Here is a 17,816-nt window from a genome sequence, read left to right as displayed (position 1 = left end):
CCCCCTAGTTCGATTATGTCCCTCCATCCAGTCTACTTTCCATACAGGAGCCACTTTACATTATGATTCTTCTCAAAACTATCCATTAGCCTCACATCCCACTTAGAGAAAAAAAAAGGAAATTCTAACAAAGGCCTCTACCACTTACCCAATGAATCTAGTCACTATGGTCACCTTACTCATCCTCCAACAAGCTAAGCTGTCTCCAACATAGTTTCTTACTATTTCCTTTTCCTTCTGTCTGGAATTCCCTTTTCCCAAGTTGACACATGGCCTTCTCCTTCAGTTTTTCCAGATAACTGAGAGGACTTCTCTCACTATCCTGTATAAAGCAGTGTGTCATTTATTTGTCTCCTTTACCTGTGTTCTTTTTCTGCATAGCACCTACTGTCACCTGATTCAACATGTTCTGTCAACATCCACGTGCAGGTAGTAGCCATCTCATTGGACAGCATACCTTAGAGAGTGTAAACAACACGAAGGTAAGCTTGTCTGTGAGGCCGAAGGAGGAGGCAGAAAGGCACATTCTCACAGCATGAGAGAGAGGAGAAGAATGAAAAATAGGGTGCCCACTTGATTAGAATAGTCAGGGTGAAAGCCAAACTGCAGAATATTAAGTACAAGTCCAATGTTGCTTTTAGTAGTAAGACATCCAATTAAGAATAGTTGCAATATCTACATCAGGGGGTCTCCAACCTCTAGGATCTAATGCCTGATGATCTGAAGTGGAGTTAATGTAATAAAAACAGAAATAATGTGCACAAAAAATGTAATGAGCTTGAATCATCCTAAACCATCCCTCCCACCCCGACAGGTACACTGAAAACTTGTCTTCCATGAAACCACTCCCTGGTGCCTAGAAGGTTGGGGACCACTCGTCTACATTGTACATTATTAGCAAGAGACACAAAATGCTAGTCAAGATACAAAAGAAAATCAAGGTTTCGAATCAATAAAATCCGTAATTTTTTATTCACCACAGATTGAGGTGAATATTGTGGCAGGTCAGCTACCAAATAAAACAAGGTTTATGTGCTGCTGCTGCTAAGTCGCTCCAGTCGTGTCCGGCTCTGTGCAACCCCATAGACGGCAGCCCACCAGGCTCCCCCGTCCCTGGGATTCTCCAGGCAAGAACACTGGAGTGGGTTGCCATTTCCTTCTCCAATGCAGGAAAGTGAAAAGTGAAAGTGAAGTCGTGAAGTCACTCAGTCATGTCTGACTGTTAGCGACCCCATGGACTGCAGCCTACCAGGCTCCTCCGTCCATGGGATTTTCCAGGCAAGAGTACTGGAGTGGGGTGCCATTGCCTTCTCCTCAATGTTATGAAATAATGTCTCAACTGTGAAAGATATCTCTAAGTGATGTTTTTAGTGTTCATGCAACTAACATTTTTCTGCAAATATGAGAGAGGTCACTTCAATTCTAGACCTCTGAACTTAAAATAATTTGTTGGGGCTCCCCTGGTGGCTCAGCGGTGGAGAATCCGCCTGCCAATGTGGGACACACATAGGTTTGATCTCTGATCCAGGAAGATCCCACATGCCACAGAGCAACTAAGCCCATGTGCCACAAGTACTGAGCCTGTGCTCTAGAGCCTGGGAGCTACAGCTACTGAGCCCACGTACCACAACTACTAAAGCCCATGTGCCCGAGAGACCCTGCTCCACAAGAAGAGAAGCCGCTACAATGAGAAGGCCACACACCACAACTAGAGAGAGCCCCCCACTCGTCACAACTAGAGAAAAGCCCAGGCAACAGTGAAGACCCAGCACAGCAAAAGATCAATCAATAAATAAAATTACCAAAAAATAACAATTGGGCCACATTTCAACATAAAAGTACAATTAGGTTCTAATATTCCAACAAAGAATGTCAAACTACTACTCATATGGTTCCTCTCCAGTATTTAGTATGCAATATTAATATATTCAATGTAACTATGAACCTTTTTAATAATGTTATTTTTCCCTTAAAAACACCTCTAATTTTCCAAGCAGTTTTGTCCCAAACTTTTTCATATCAATATATAATTGACACATAATATTACATCAACTTCAGCTGTATAATATACTGACTGGATGTTTACATATATTGCAAAATAATCACAATAAGTCTGGTTAATATGCACTACTATACATACAGATATACCGTACACCAAATTTTACATCTTAAAAGATAATCTACATTTGCAGCAAATAAGGAAAAGCTTCTGTTCTAAAACTGCCATTGCTTAGAACAGAGAAAAAGACAATTTCTTTTTTTAATTACAGCAACTCAATTATTTTACAGTGAAATATTTTCTTTTCATTTCTTCCTCTTGCTTCATCACTGCTGATTTCAAAAATAATAATGATGTGATAATTTTTTTAAAATCTAGAGATGACAGTCTTTAGAGATATTGATAATAATAGCTGACATTTTCAAAGCACTTTGTGATTTACACAGCTCTTTAATGTAGACTGTCTTGTTTAATTATCACATTACTCCCTAGGAGTTAATAATATTATGCATAATTATTCCCAGTATAACAATAAGGAAACTGAGTTAATAAGTAGCAGAGTATTGGAAGCCAGGTATTTGAACTTTTAGTACAATACTCTTTCCATGGCAAATTTCCTCTAGACAAATATTAAGCTTATATGATTTTGCTGATTTTCCAGATACATTACTAACTGCTACCAGTTTAATCAAGATAATATAAAACACACCCGTAACCTGATTCTTTTTACATATTAAATATTAATTATTATTATTAGCATTTGACACTATATTCATCTTGCTTTAAGAAATAGGCTTAATCTTAAAAAAGTAAACTTTAATGTAAACTCTTTAAAGAGAAGCCCATGTTTAGCACTTAATTGTTACTGGGAAAATATCCTCACAAGTCAAACTGAAAAACCTGTGTGATGTGCCTCTGGAGAAAAATCTCCCCAACCTCGTCTGCATCATAAAAAAGTCTTTCCCAATCCAGGGCTTGGCCCAGGACTCAAGGATTCTGAGAAATGCCATGGAATTCAGTTCTCAGTGGATCAGGGCTGTAATGGATGTTGGGGAAGAGACAGACATGTTCTCACACATGTAAGGAGACCGGCTGTGTGTTGTATGTCATGTGCTACGAGGTCCATCTCCAACGGACCATTAAGGGATACAGAATGAAAACACATGTCTCCCATAGAACGCGATGACCTCGTGAATCTTCAGACATTTAGTCTTACCTATCCATTTAAGATATGAGAAAACTGAGACCCAAGGATGAGGGTCTGATCCAAGATGTCTCTGTGATCCAAGCCAAGAAGGTCTCAGGCTGAGACTGTTGAAATTGGAGCTAGAGGAGAAGACTGTGAAGATGAACGCCCAGCCAAGGCCAGGACCAGAGGAAAAAGGGTGGGGCCTTGTGTGAAATGCAAGGAAGCCTCCCTCTTGGGGTCTTCCTATACAAATATATCTGTGGGAAGAAAGATATATGGGGAGAAACTTTCCTCAAATCTGTGGCTACTCCAGTGCTTTCCAGTAAATACCCTCTATCCCTAAAAAAGAAAAAAAGAAAAAAAAAAAACCTGTGTGACGAGACTTACAATTTGGGGCAAACTTGTAGCATAACAGAGGTAGTTTTGGGAATTTTGTACAAAATGTCAGTCTCCATTTTCTGAGAAAGCATCCAACAAAACAGGAAATATGTGTCATCAAAAAGGGCTGTGAAGAACAATGTGCTTAATATTCACTCAATGATATAAATGTTAAGCATTTATAAAGGGTCAAGCAGCTTTCCTTCAGACTTTCCATGTCAGGTAGATTAAACTAAATAAATATTTTCCTTTTCTAATTTGTGTAAGTTTAATTCTACTGAGTAAGACAGATTTGAGATACTATAAGACCACTGAAACTAAAACTATATTTTAGTTCAGTTCAGTTCAGTTCAGTCGCTCAGTCGTATCCAAGTCTCTGTGATTCCATGAATCAGAGCACACCAGGCCTCCCTGTCCATCACCAACTCCCAGAGTTCACTCAGACTCACATCCATCAAGTCAGTGATGCCATCCAGCCATCCCATCTGCTGTCGTCCCTTTCTCCTCCTGCCCCCAATCCCTCCCAGCATCAGTCTTTTCCAATGAGTCAACTCTTCGCATGAGGTGGCCAAAGTACTGGAGTTTCAGCTTTAGCATCATTTCTTCCAAAGAAATCCCAGGGCTGATCTCCTTTAGAATGGACTGGTTGGATCTCCTTGCAGTCCAAGGGACTCTCAAGAGTCTTCTCCAAAACCACAGTTCAAAAGCATCAATTCTTCAGCGCTCAGCCTTCTTCACAGTGCAACTCTCACATCCATACATGTCCACAGGAAAAACCATAGCCTTGACTAGACGGACCTTTGTTGGCAAAGTAATGTCTCTGCTTTTTAATATGCTATTTAGGTTGGACATAATTTTCCCTCCAAGGAGTAAGCATTTTTTAATGGCTGCAGTCACCATCTGCAGTGATTTTGGAGCCCAGAAAAATAAAGTCTGACACTGTTTCCACTGTTTCCCCATCTATTTCCCATGAAGTGATGGGACCGGATGCCATGATCTTCATTTTCTGAATGTTGAGCTTTAAGCCAACTTTTTCACTCTCTACTTTCACTTTCACCAAGAGGCTTTTTAGTTCCTCTTCACTTTCTGCCATAAGGGTGGTGTCATCTGCATATCTGAGGTTATTGATATTTCTCCCAGCAATCTTGATTTCAGCTTGTATTTCTTCCAGTCCAGCATTTCTCATGATGTACTCTGCATATAAGTTAAATAAGCAGGGTGACAATATACAGCCTTGACATACTCCTTTTCCTATTTGCAACCAGTCTGTTGTTCCATGTCCAGTTCTAACTGTTGCTTCCTGACCTGCATACAGATTTCTCAAGAGGCAGGTCAGGTGGTCTGGTATTCCCATCTCTTTCAGAATTTCCCACAGTTTCTTGTGATCCACACAGTCAAAGACTTTGGCATAGTCAATAAAGCAGAAATAGTTGTTTTTCTGGAACTCTCTTGCTTTTTCCATGATCCAGCAGATGTTGGCAATTTGATCTCTTGTTCCTCTGCCTTTTGTAAATCCTGTGTGAACACTAGGAAGTTCACAGTTCACATATTGCTGAAGCCTGGCTTGGAGAATTTTGAGCATTACTTTACTAGCATGTGAGATGAGTGCAATTCTGTGGTAGTTTGAGCATTTTTTGGCATTACCTTTCTTTGGGATTGGAATGAAAACTGACCTTTTCCAGTCCTGTGGCCACTGCTGAGTTTTCCACATTTGCTGGCATATTGAGTGCAGCACTTTCACAGCATCATCTTTCAGGATTTGAAATAGCTCAACTGGAATTCTATCACCTCCACTAGCTTTTTTCATAGTGATGCTTTCTAAGGCCAACTTGACTTCACATTCCAGGATGTCTGGCTCTAGGTCAGTGATCACACCATCATGATTATCTGAGTCGTGAAGATCTTTTTTGTACAGTTCTTCTCTGTATTCTTGCCACCTCGTTTTGATATCTTCTGCTTCTGTTAGGTCCATACCATTTCTGTCCTTTATCAAGCCCATCTTTGCATGAAATGTTCCCTTGGTATCTCTAATTTTCTTGAAGAGATCTGTAGTCTTTCCCATTCTGTTGCTTTCCTCTATTTCTTTGCATTGATCGCTGAGGAAGGCTTTCTTATCTCTTCTTGCTATTCTTTGGAACTCTGCATTCAGATGCTTATATCTTTCCTTTTCTAAATACATGTAAATGTTAAAAGCATTTACTGACCTAATACTAACCTAGACAGCATATTAAAAAGCAGAGACATTACTTTGTCAATAAAGGTCCGTCTAGTCAAGGCTATGGTTTTTCCAGTGGTCATGAATGGGTGTAAGAGTTGGACTATAAAGAAACCTGAGTACTGAAGAATTGATGCTTTTGAACTGTGGTGTTGGAGAAGACTCTTGAGAGTCCCTTGGACTGCGAGGAGATCCAACCAGTCCATCCTAAAGGAGATCAGTCCTGGGTGTTCATTGGAAGGACTCATGTTCAAGCTGAAACTCCAATACTTTGGCCACCTCATGCGAAGAGCTGACTCATTTGAAAAGACCCTGATGCTGGGAAAGATTGAGAGCAGGAGGAGAAGGGGACAAGAGAGGATGAGGTGGTTGGATGGCATCACCAACTCAATGAACATGAGTTTGGGTGGACTCCAGGAGTTGGTGATGGACAGGGAGGCCTAGCGTGCTGCGATTCATGTGGTCACAAAGAGTCGGACACGACTGAGTAACTGAACTGACCTGAACCTGGTATTTTAGTAAACATGAATAAGAGAGAGATTTCTTTTGAGTGATATCTGTATGAACCATGCTTTTTAACATTAAGTTAATAATTTACAAAGATAATAGTTTGTATCATTTTGATTATAGTTATTAAATATAATAGTCAATAAACAACCAGTAATAAAAATGATTATTTCGTATTACTGGGACAAATCTCACTGCAGAAAAAAGGCTCTATATATTCAAAAGAAATTAGCAAACTCAAGCAATAATTCAAAGGAGATCAAGATCTGAAACAGTATGCCAGGCAGCACTCTGAAAAATCTGCTGTGTCAAATTCCCAGTGCATCCATTAGGCATCTGTACAGAATCATAGTGAGTGTCAGAGCCAAGAGTGCAAACCACTTCTGAGAAATGGAACTGAGACTAGAGAGGATGGTTCTAGTAGCATCATTCTGTGGATCATCATACCCTTCTATCAAAAACCCCAAATAGTATATGCATAGATAATATGATGGAGGATGAAATGGCAACCCACTCCTGTACCCCTGGCTGGAGAATTCCATGGACAGAGGAGCCTGGCAAGCTACCGTCCATGGGATCACAAGAGTCAGACATGACTGAGTGTCTAACACACAACACAGAGATAATATGAAATTTGTATAACTTGCAAAATACAATTCTACAAGTGCATATAATGACTGAATAAACAATCATACACATTATTTTTATTTACTGCCACCTTTCAATAATAGAAGCTTATTTTAAATGTTTCCTTCCATTTGCAATACAGTCTTGTTTCTTTAAGCTTTTTTTACGAAGTTCTTAGAAAAACTACATTCCTATATGGTAGTTCTGTTTATCTGATTTTTTAATATGATTCTTTTAACAGAGAAACCTCTCTTTAAATGTTTAATAAAAATTAATGAACAAAGCATAAACTGGCTATACTCCATATCTAAGTATTGATTTTCATCTAACATTGTCTTAGATGAGTAGATTCACCTCAAGTCAACACATTCACATATTTGTCTTTGCCAGAATAACATTGCCCATTTATCTAAATCTGTTTGCCAAAAAATTTCTTGTCTTTCATTAATTTTAGAATGAGAGAAACCTGCAGAGAGATTTGCTTTCTGTTAAGTTTCTCCACTGTACATAAATTCATGCTACAAAATTACAAAATAACATTTTTCTTTGGGGAATTTTCAAACACTGAAATTCCTCTACTAAGAGTACACTGGGGCTTCCAGATGGAACTAGTGGTAAAGAATTTGGCTACCAATGCAGGAGACATAGAGACGTGGGTTCAGTCCCTGGGTTGGAAGGATCCCCTGGAGAAGGAAATGGTAACCTGCTCCAGTATTCTTACCTGGAAAATTCCATGGACAGAGGAGCCTGGCAGGCTACAGTCCATGGGGTTCTTTCTTCCTCTAGTTTTTCTATAATTTTATTATTATTTCAGAAATCATTTTACTTTCATGGGAGAAGATTTCCACAAACCATATGACTTTCAAAATACATAAAGAAGCAAATGAAAGTCAAAGTGAAAAGAACTGGGTTTCCCTGATAGTTCAGTTGGTAAAGAATCCACCTGCAATGCAGAAGACCCCAGTTCAATTCCCAGGTTGGGAAGATCCACTGGAGAAGGGATAGGCTACCCACTCCAGTAATCTTGGGCTTCCCTTGTGGCTCAGCTGGTAAAGAATCCTCCTGCAATGCAGGAGACCTGGGTTCCCACAGGTAGCAAATGTTACATAGCACATTAACAACCTCCTGCACAACCCCCCTCATCCCACTCTTGATGGTGAATTACAGTTGTGAGTGTTCTGCTCATCTGTTCAATTAAGGTGCTGGTGAAGCCTTTCACATTCTTTCCAACTTGCACTGACATATAATTCAGTTCTCCAGAACTAAAGCTCTGGTGCATAAACCACCATCCATATAGTAGCAAATTCAAGCCTTATTTTCATTTAGTCCAAAATAGAAAAATTTTTTAAAGTTATTAAAAAATAACGTACTCAGCTGCTTGTTTATAGTGTTTCAAATCTTTCTTCAAAATTTTGTTCTCATTTTCTAAAAGCATGTTCTGAGTGTAGACATCTGGAACAATCCCACCATCTCTAAGTTCAGTTATTCCCTTCTGTATTAACTCATACCTAGGATAAAATCAAACAAAAGACTTCATGTTGTTTTTTTCTACTAAATTGGTTTTACTTATGTACATTTCAAAAAGTTAAGTATAAGGGAATGTTTAGTAATCAGTTGCAATATTATTTTTAAGCTAAAATGTCAATATTCATAATATATTTTTAAAATGAAATGCTAAGTATTAATATCATCACGGTGCATAAAATATAACTTAACAGCTTCTATGCTCCAGGCACTAGTCCAGACACTGGTGAAATTAACAAAAATGCCTAAGCCTCTACCTATCTAATGGAGTTTCCATTCTAGTATGGATGGTGACACATTCTATGAATTAAAGCGAGATAAGAAAAACAGATACTAAAGCAGAGAGTGATGTGCTATTTTATCTAAGGCAGCCAGACAAAGTATAACAGACTATTTGATCAGGGACCTGAAGGAAAAGAGAGACTAAGCCATGTGGATATGTGGGAGAGAAGCACTCATGGCTGACAGAAAAATATGTGTAAAGGCCCTGAGATAAGGAGGTGTTTGACACGTACAATGTAAAGCAAAAAGTCAGTACATCTGGAGTATCTGGAAATGGAGCCAACTAAGTGAGCAGGAAAGAGAGTCATGAGAAATAAGTCAGGAAAGACAGCAGGGAGCCAGAAACAGGAATGTGATTTTACTCTGAATTAGACCAAAGTCACTGGAAGGCTTTGAGAGACAAGAGACGCTGAACAGATTTATGTTTAATAAGGATTAATCTACCATCTCTCTGAAGAAACTGGCTCCAGAGAATAAAAAGTAGAAGCAGAGAGTCTGCTGTAAGAGTTCAGGAGAGAGACGTAGATTAGACAAAATTTGGTAGCAGTAGATTGTGAGAAATGGGTCCCTTCTGGACATGCTGTGAAGATGAAGCCAACAGAATTCTCTTACAGATCAGATATCACATTTTAGTTAAAAAAGAAAATTGAGGATGACTCCAAGGTTTTTGGCTGAGCCACGGACAGACATTTAGTCAAATGGGAACAAATGCAGTAGGAACTTGGTGTTTAGAGAAATCAAGGAACCATTTCTATCCATGTTAAATGCACTATGTCTGCTAGGCAATTAAGTGAAAATAAATATTGTAAGTACACATCAAAAGTTAAGGGGAAAGTCAGGACATGAAATTTAAACCCGGGATAGATCAGTAAATAGATACACTTTAAAGTCACAAGATTGGATAAAGGCCAGTCAGGAAGCAAACAAAAAGTGAAAAGTAAGAAAGTTCTAGAACTGTTTTGAGATTGGGAAGAGAGGAAACACTACCAAACAGAGACTAAGAAAGAGAGGGGTCAGTGAAGCAGTGAAAAAACAGGAGAGTACTGTGGCTGAGGGACCAAATGAACAAAGTGCTGCAGGAAGTAAGTAATACATAACAGTGACAAATGATATAAGGAGAAAGAATAGGAAGAATACTAAGGATCAACCACTGAATTTGCCAATGTAAAGTCACTGAAAAAAAGTTTCAGTAGACTCATGGAGGGGCTTTCCTGGTGGCTCAGATGATAAAGAATCTGCTTGCACTGTGGGAAACCTTGGTTCCATTCCTGGGTTGGGAAGATCCCCTGGAGAAGAGACTAGCAACCCACTCCAGTATTCTTTCCTGGAGAATTTTATGGACAGAGGAGTCAGGAGAGCTACAGTCCATGGAATCTCAAAGAGTTGGACACAATTGAGTGACTAAGACACACACACGCACACAAATACACAGAGTCATGGAGATGAAAGTGGAACTAGAGTAGGAATGAGAAAGCAGGAAATGAGGAAAGTCTTTCAAGGAGACAGACCATAAAAGCAGAGCCTAGGAAATCATATGACCCTGAAGAGAAAGTACAGTCCAGGGTGCTCTGTCTTCTCCTATGTTTTTAATACATGACATGTTATTGTACATCTTATGCTGATGGCAGTGATTCAGCAGAGAGGGAAATCTTTTACAATGCAGGGGAGAGAGGGGACGACTGCAGGAGTCATGTAGTGAGTAGGCGAGAGCATCCAGTAGAGGAGAGCTGGCCTCAGATGACAGTGTCTATGGCTCAGCCATGCAAGAAGAGATGGAGAATGCTGAGCTCAGAGGCAGTGGGATGGTAGAAAGGAAACAAGACCTGTGGAACTCCTATTTTCTCAGTGAAATACGAAGGTGCATCAGAAAATCATTTATAAATCGGTTAATAATTTGTTTTAATCGTTATATGTAGCAATTAATAGTTAAAAAAACAGAGCATAGAAAAAACATTTCAAGTACTACAGTTATTAACCAAAATTCCCTACAAACCTTGCTATAGATGAGCTAAATATAAGTTTAAAATATTTACTTTTCAGCATTTTCATATTATACATCTTAGCTTTATTAATATATTACACATTAGTAGTCATATGTTTTGTGTTATGTGTTATATATCTTGCTGCTGCTGCTGCTGCTAAGTCGCTTCAGTCGTGTCCGACTCTGTGCGACCCCATAGACGGCAGCCCACCAGGCTCTGCTGTCCCTGGGATTCTCCAGGCAAGAACACTGGAGTGGGTTGCCATTTCCTTCTCCATTGTGTGAAACTGAAAAGTGAAAGTGAAGTCTCTCAGTCGCGTCCAACTCATAGTGACCCCGTGGACTGCAGCCTACCAGACTCCACGGTCCATGGGATCTTCTAGGCAAGAGTACTGGAGTGGCTTGCCATTGCCTTCTCCAAACATATTACACATTAGTAGTCATATGTTTTGTGTTATGTGTTATATATCTTATCTGATACCAAAAAAGAGCAAGAGAACCCTGCTGGATATACAAAAGTTCAAGACAACTGAATCAAGATCAAGTGATATTTGGGCTTCCTTGGTGGCTCAAATGGTAAAGAATCTGCCTTCAACAGAGGAGACCTGGATTTAATCGCCAGGTCTGGAAGATTCCCTGGAGAAGGAATGGCTACCCACTCCAGTATTCTTGCCTGAAGAACTCCATGGACAGAGAAGCCTGGCGGACTACGGTTCACTATTTGCCAAAACTTACAAAACAACACATATCATTTAATCATAAAATCACTTTTCTATCCATATTTGGACTGTGGTTTATACTTATCTCAGAAGAAAAGACATAAGGACTGACTGAAGTATTGGACCATAAAGATTTTCTGACCACAAAATTGGCTGAGGGATGGGATGGGGAGGGAGGTGGGAAGGAGGTTCAGGATGGGGTACATATGTACACCCATGGCTGATTTATGTCAGTGTATGGCAAAAACCACTACAATATTGTAAAGTAATTAGCCTCCAATGAAAATAAATTATTTTTTTTTAAATTGGCTTTCAGCCACTGGCTTTATTTAATGCAGAAAAAAATCACTAAAATTATTTCAATAAGAAAAAAAGTGACATACAGTCCTTTAAATTAAATGTTATGTAAATAAATTAATATGTGGTAAAAGTTGTAACTGCACTACCCACATTTGAGTGATTACATATTACACCAAATTTTATTGACTAAAAGCAGCAATATTTTACAATTTAAGAGAAATTTAAAATCAGTTCAGTTCAGTAGCTCAGTCATGTCTGACTCTTTGCAACCCCATGGACTGCAGCACGCCAGGACTTCCTGTCCAAAACCAACTCCCAGACCTTGCTCAAACTCATGTCCATCGAGCTGGTGATACCCATCCAACCATATCATCCTCTGTCGTCCCTTTATCCTCCTGCCTTCAATCTTCCCTAGCATCAGGGTCTTGCCCAATGAGTCAGTTCTTCGCATCAGGTAGCCAAAGTATTGGAGTTTAAATATTATTAATAAATGCACTATTACCTTTGATGGCATTTTTATTATCACCCAAACTTCAGTGCAATGGTAGAAACAGAAGCTAAACTGGAGAGAAACAAGGATGTAAAAGAGTAAAGAAAGAAAATAAAGTCCCAGTTTTACAAAAAACATTTGGCTGTAAAGGGAAAAAGAGTTGGAGTGAGCTGGAGGTAATAAGAGGAGAAGGTAGAGGCAAGGATGTACATTTTGGGTGAGTGAGCTCTGCCCTTGTTAACAGCCAGCAGAACAATCCAGAGGAGGAAAGGAGATGGTTGACATATGCTCAGTCAGCATAAATAAAATGCACTACCATATTTTCTCCATTTTAACACTTTAATTTTGCCCCCAGGGAAATAATCATTGTTCACAGAGCACTTCTAAATGGCCATAAAAATATTACTGACTAAACCCACAGTATAGACTTTTCGTGGTTCATAGAACATTATATATATATCTTTTTTTTTACACACACATCCATATATACGTATATCTATATAGATAAATGTATAATATTTTTTGTGTGTAAATGGCCATACAATAAACATTTAGAATTTGGGGGGAAAAGAAAAGCTTGCAAGGTCATACGCTCTGTTGTGACTAACTTTGCTGTTACATGTAGTAGTGTGAAAGCAACCACAGACAAACAGATAATACCTAAAAGATAGGTCATGGCTGTGTTTCAGTAAAATTTTATTTACCAAAATAGGAGGCAGGTTAGATTTGGCCCCAGGGTCTTAGTTTGCTGACCCCAGATTTAATGGACTTAATGTTAATTACTGTTTGAAGAATGAAAAAACATAAGTCAAATTCTACTGCCCAGGTGTTTTGGTTTTTGGAGTTTTGCTTGCTTGCTTTTTGTGGGTTTGTTTTACAAATCACCAAGAGGGAAACCTTGTTTCATCACCTTTTGTAAGATTAAATGAATTTATAGAAATGATAAGTTACAAGTGTTCTTCCCCATAATAGACTTCCCCGGTGGCTCAGATGGTAAAGTGTCTGCCTACAATGCGGGAGATCTGGGTTCAATCCCTGGGTCGGGAACATCCTCTGGAGAAGGAAATGGCAACCCACTCCAGTACCCTTGCCTGGAAAATCCCATGGACGGAGGAGTGTGGTAGACTACAGTTCATGAGGCCACAAAGAGTCGGACACAACTGAGTGACTTCACTTTCACTTTCCCCATAATAAGAAATTGTAAAAATAATATACATGGCAATCCACTCCAGTATTCTTGCCTGGAGAATCCCCATGGACAGATGAGCCTGGCGGGCTACAGTCCATGGGGTCACAAAGAGTCAGACACAATTGAGCAGTCGACTAAGCACACATTCCTATACACTTACTATGCATTATAAATAAAGGTTTCTGATCAAAGTAAAACATGTTTTATTTGAAATAAAAATATCCAATACAGTATAATCTCATTACAAATAATTTGTAATCTCATTACAAACTGGCAGCTAGGGATCAGAATAAAATTATTTGAACCACAGTATTATTAAACCCAAATAAGAGATATTTATACAAATTTTACTTTAAAATCATAATATTACAATAAATGATATGCTTACTTAGGGTTTCTATAAACCTTAATATTATTGCACTTTTCTGAAATTTCATCTAGCAATTTCATATTGCTAAATCTAAAAGGATAATATTTCAACAAACACCTAATTAAGAGTATACTTGGTTCCAGATTTCTCCAAGGGAATCATTTCACACTTTGGCGCAACATGTAAGCACTACATATCCTAACCCATAACTTTAGAAGAAAAATGGGAAACTGAACTACATTAATCATCATTTCATTAGTAATGCAAATTAATCATCTATCTACTCTTACAAAAATATATTCTCTAATACATTTGTAATTATTTCATAGGCACATTATTATAAAAATCATTCACATAATTTCTAGATTTAATAAGAAGAGTATTATTTTTCTACCATCAAACCTGCTCTTTTTTTAAACTGAATTAGTGAAAAATGGCTCTCCTCATTAAATTTATTAACACTAGACATGCAATTTAAAATAATGAAACTGATTACTTCTATATGAATGGTCTCTGTAGATTTGAACAAAAATAGCAAAATATAAAAATTAAATCAAAGTTGGATTAGTAGAAATTAACAAATTGTGCCTATATTTAAAATTAGATGATTGAACTCCAAAACACCATAAACAACTTTATATATCATATTAGTCCTTCTTTCTATAATATGCAATGACTTTTAAGAAAACAAAACATTTATTATCCAATTATTTAATAATATTTTGTTAAAGAATGCTAAGGAGTCCAAAAATATGCCTGATGACATTATCGCGATAGCAAAGGAATAAAGACAGTATGCCTGCTGATTTTCATAACAATAAGTTATTAAAATTTTCAGTTACAACAAGAAAAGCCTTGTGTAGGTATCATCTGACAATGTAATTTCACTTACTTATAAATGAAGGGACATTTATAGAAAAAGAATCAGTTGTGTGAGTAGAGAAAAGCAGGGCATTACATTCTAAGTAAAACAAGCAAAGTAGTACTGTTAACAGGATGTGTCTTATGTAGGAGATAATACTCCTAATTATGTAAAGTGAAAGTGAAAGTGAAAGTGAAGTCGCTCAGTCGTGTCCGACTCTTTGTGACCCCATGGACTGCAGCCTACCAGGCTCCTACGTCCAAGGGGTTTTCCAGGCAAGAGTACTAGAGTAGGGTGCCATTGCCTTCTCCAAATTATGTAAAAGATATTTTTAAATATTTCATTAAGTAGCCCTGGATTATATAACTCCAAGAGATGTTCCATTTTCTTGATTTTTGAGAATAACTTAAATTTGAGTATTTAGAAAAGATATTTAATTTAAAACCTTTTTGAAATTGATATCCTGATTGTGTATGTGTTTGTGCTGTGGTTTCAGTGGCAGTGATGGAAAAAGTTTCTATCCAGCTCTTTCACTTTACATAAGCTGAGTCACTCAGTCTTTTGAGATGATTAAAATATACATGTTAAATAATGTTAGTATTTCTAGAAAACTGTTTATCTACTTAATTATTTACCATTCAGATTGAAAGCAATCAAGAGTTCTGGTCATTCCCATTTTGATCAGGAAATTGCAAAGAAAGTCTTCTATTGCTTCAGGTACTGTATGCTTTGGAGAAAAGACTGTTTTCTGCTCCTAAAATTTTAAAGTGAAATTATTTATTTAAAAATTATCAAAGCTTTAATTTTACATTAATTAAATGTACAATTTACACTTAATTGTACATTAAATGTACATTGGCCTTACATTCATTCATTCATTCACTTTTTAAACAATTTTGTTGAATATTACATCCAGGAACTATTTTAATCACTAGAGACAAAGTAGTGATGAAAACAGACAAGACTCAGTCCTTATAACTAATAATCAAGTAAATGTGGACAGAAAATGAGTAACTAAATTACAAATATACAGTATCACCAATGATACTAAGTGCCTGTGGGTAAAAGCAGAGGGGTTGAAGTGAGGGGAAGCCAAGTATGGAGCAGATATGTGTGTGGAGCTGGTCTGCTATGTATGTAGCATGATGAAGAACGATTACATTGAGAAAGTGACATGTGAACATATATCTAGAGAAGAGGTGGAGTCATGTTCCAGATATAGCATCAGAAAGTACAAAGGCAGACAAGACTGTGATTAGACTGTCCAAAAAACAATAAGGGGGTCAGCTTGCCCTAACAATGGTATATAACACACTCAAAAAAAGAAAAAAATAGTATGGATTGTTTAATTATTTTACTTATTATCATTATAAAAAGGATGTGGTTTTGGTGCCTTGATTTTTAGAAACACTATGGAAGATATTATGCACCCTTGTACTCCTATTTCATAATGGAAATATATAAGTCTATCAACTAGATCAGAGGTGAGTTAACTTTTCTCATAAATAAAGTTTACTAGAACCCCACCATGTCTACATGTTTACATATTTGATAGTGTTTCTGAATAAATATATAGGAAAATATCTTAGAATAAAGTTCTTTGAGAACTATTGATAAATATGTTAAACAGTATAGTAGTTTGTTCAGTTAATTAACCTCCCACAAACACTATTTCAAAGAAATGTCTCATATTCTTAGAGGAGGAGGTAGAGAGATGATGTCAGGAAATTTAACAATTACATGATTTAGGAACCTTGCTAATGTCATCATTAAAGATCAAAATTATAATTAGATCAAAATTATATTATTATAGAATTATGGGGGGGAAAAGGACCTTTGAGACTGCACCTCCAATATTAGCAAAACCAAAAACAGAAACAGCTAAAGAATCACCCCCTACAAATGGCAATAATATGCTAATAAGAAGGCTCATGCTGTAGGGGGGGAAACCCAGCTTGAATGTAAGTAGACTTCTTTTCAAAAAATTACATACAAATATTCCTAAAGAATATATATGTGTATGTGTGTGTCTATTCTTACTTCTCCTTACATGAACACTTAGAAAAAAGACTTTAGTTTCAAGAAACAATTGACAGTATAACCAAACCACATATTCATTATAGATTAATAACATTTTCTATCTTCTTAATTTTTTCATTAATCACTCTAAATATAATAAAACACATTACTTTGCCAACAAAGGTCTCTCTAGTCAAGGCTATGGATTTTCCAGTGGTCATGTATGGATGTGAGAGTTGGACTGTGAAGAAAGCTGAGCGCCGAAGAATTGATGCTTTTGAACTGTGGTGCTGGAGAAGACTCTTGAGAGTCCCTTGGACTGCAAGGAGATCCAACCAGTCCATTCTAAAGGCGATCAGTCCTAGGTGTTCATTGGAAGGACTGATGCTAAAGCTGAAACTCCAGTACTTTGGCCACCTCATGCAAAGAGTTGACTCATTGGAAAAGACCCTGATGCTGGGAGGGTTTGGGAGCAGGAGGAGAAGGGGACGACAGAGGATGAGATGGCTGGATGGCATCACTGACTCAATGGACATGAGTTTGAGTGAACTCTGGGTGTTGGTGATGGACACAGAGGCCTGGCATGCTGCGATTCATGGGGTCGCAAAGAGTCAGACACAACTGAGAGACTGAACTGAACTGAATTGATATTTTCAGAGTTTAGAATCATTGTACCTATCAAGGAAACTGATATTGTATAGAACAGAAAGTTCAAAGTTTATGAAATAAAACATGTATCAATTCTCAAATATATATATATTTTATATATAATATATATTACTGAGGTTTAAAGAAAATTATAAGAATTCATTTAAATGTCAATTCTTCAATAAATAATCCTTGTTAGTTTTTAAAAAATAAAACTATTTACATTACTTCCAAATTTCAACTTTTTAATAACTTCAGATATATTCAACACCCTAGTAGTAATGTTGTTTTGTTTTCAAACTTTAATAAAAATTCTAAAACTCCTCATTGAATTGGGACTACTACTATCCTCTAACACAGAAGAAAATATATGCTGATCATAAACAGATGTAATAAAATCATAACAAAAGGAAGTTTGTTTCATAAACAATAAATATTCTTAAAACAGAAAGCCCATGGCACAACTCAAAGTTAGTTTTTGAAGACAAAACACTATAAAAACAAAAACCAAATTATA

The 17,816-nt window shown here is 37.3% G+C and overlaps 1 protein-coding gene across 2 annotated transcripts in view; it reads right to left on the bottom strand.

The window, feature by feature from the left end:
• Positions 1–17,816, bottom strand: part of SPAG16 (sperm associated antigen 16) — a 1,095,180-nt gene that overhangs the window by 1,051,741 nt on the left and 25,623 nt on the right. The window contains exons 4-5 of one of the 2 annotated variants that reach the window (XM_061384008.1): positions 15,268–15,386; positions 8,286–8,423 (exon numbers count right to left, since the gene is read on the bottom strand). In XM_061384008.1, the coding sequence (XP_061239992.1) occupies positions 8,286–8,423; positions 15,268–15,386 (257 nt within the window). The remainder of the gene's footprint in view (positions 1–8,285; positions 8,424–15,267; positions 15,387–17,816) is intronic. The other variant, XM_061384014.1, reaches the window with a different exon arrangement.

The sequence above is a fragment of the Bos javanicus genome, chromosome 2 (assembly GCF_032452875.1).
Source record: "Bos javanicus breed banteng chromosome 2, ARS-OSU_banteng_1.0, whole genome shotgun sequence".
Classification (NCBI taxonomy): domain Eukaryota; kingdom Metazoa; phylum Chordata; class Mammalia; order Artiodactyla; family Bovidae; genus Bos; species Bos javanicus.
This window is presented reverse-complemented; position numbering and strand designations above follow the sequence as displayed.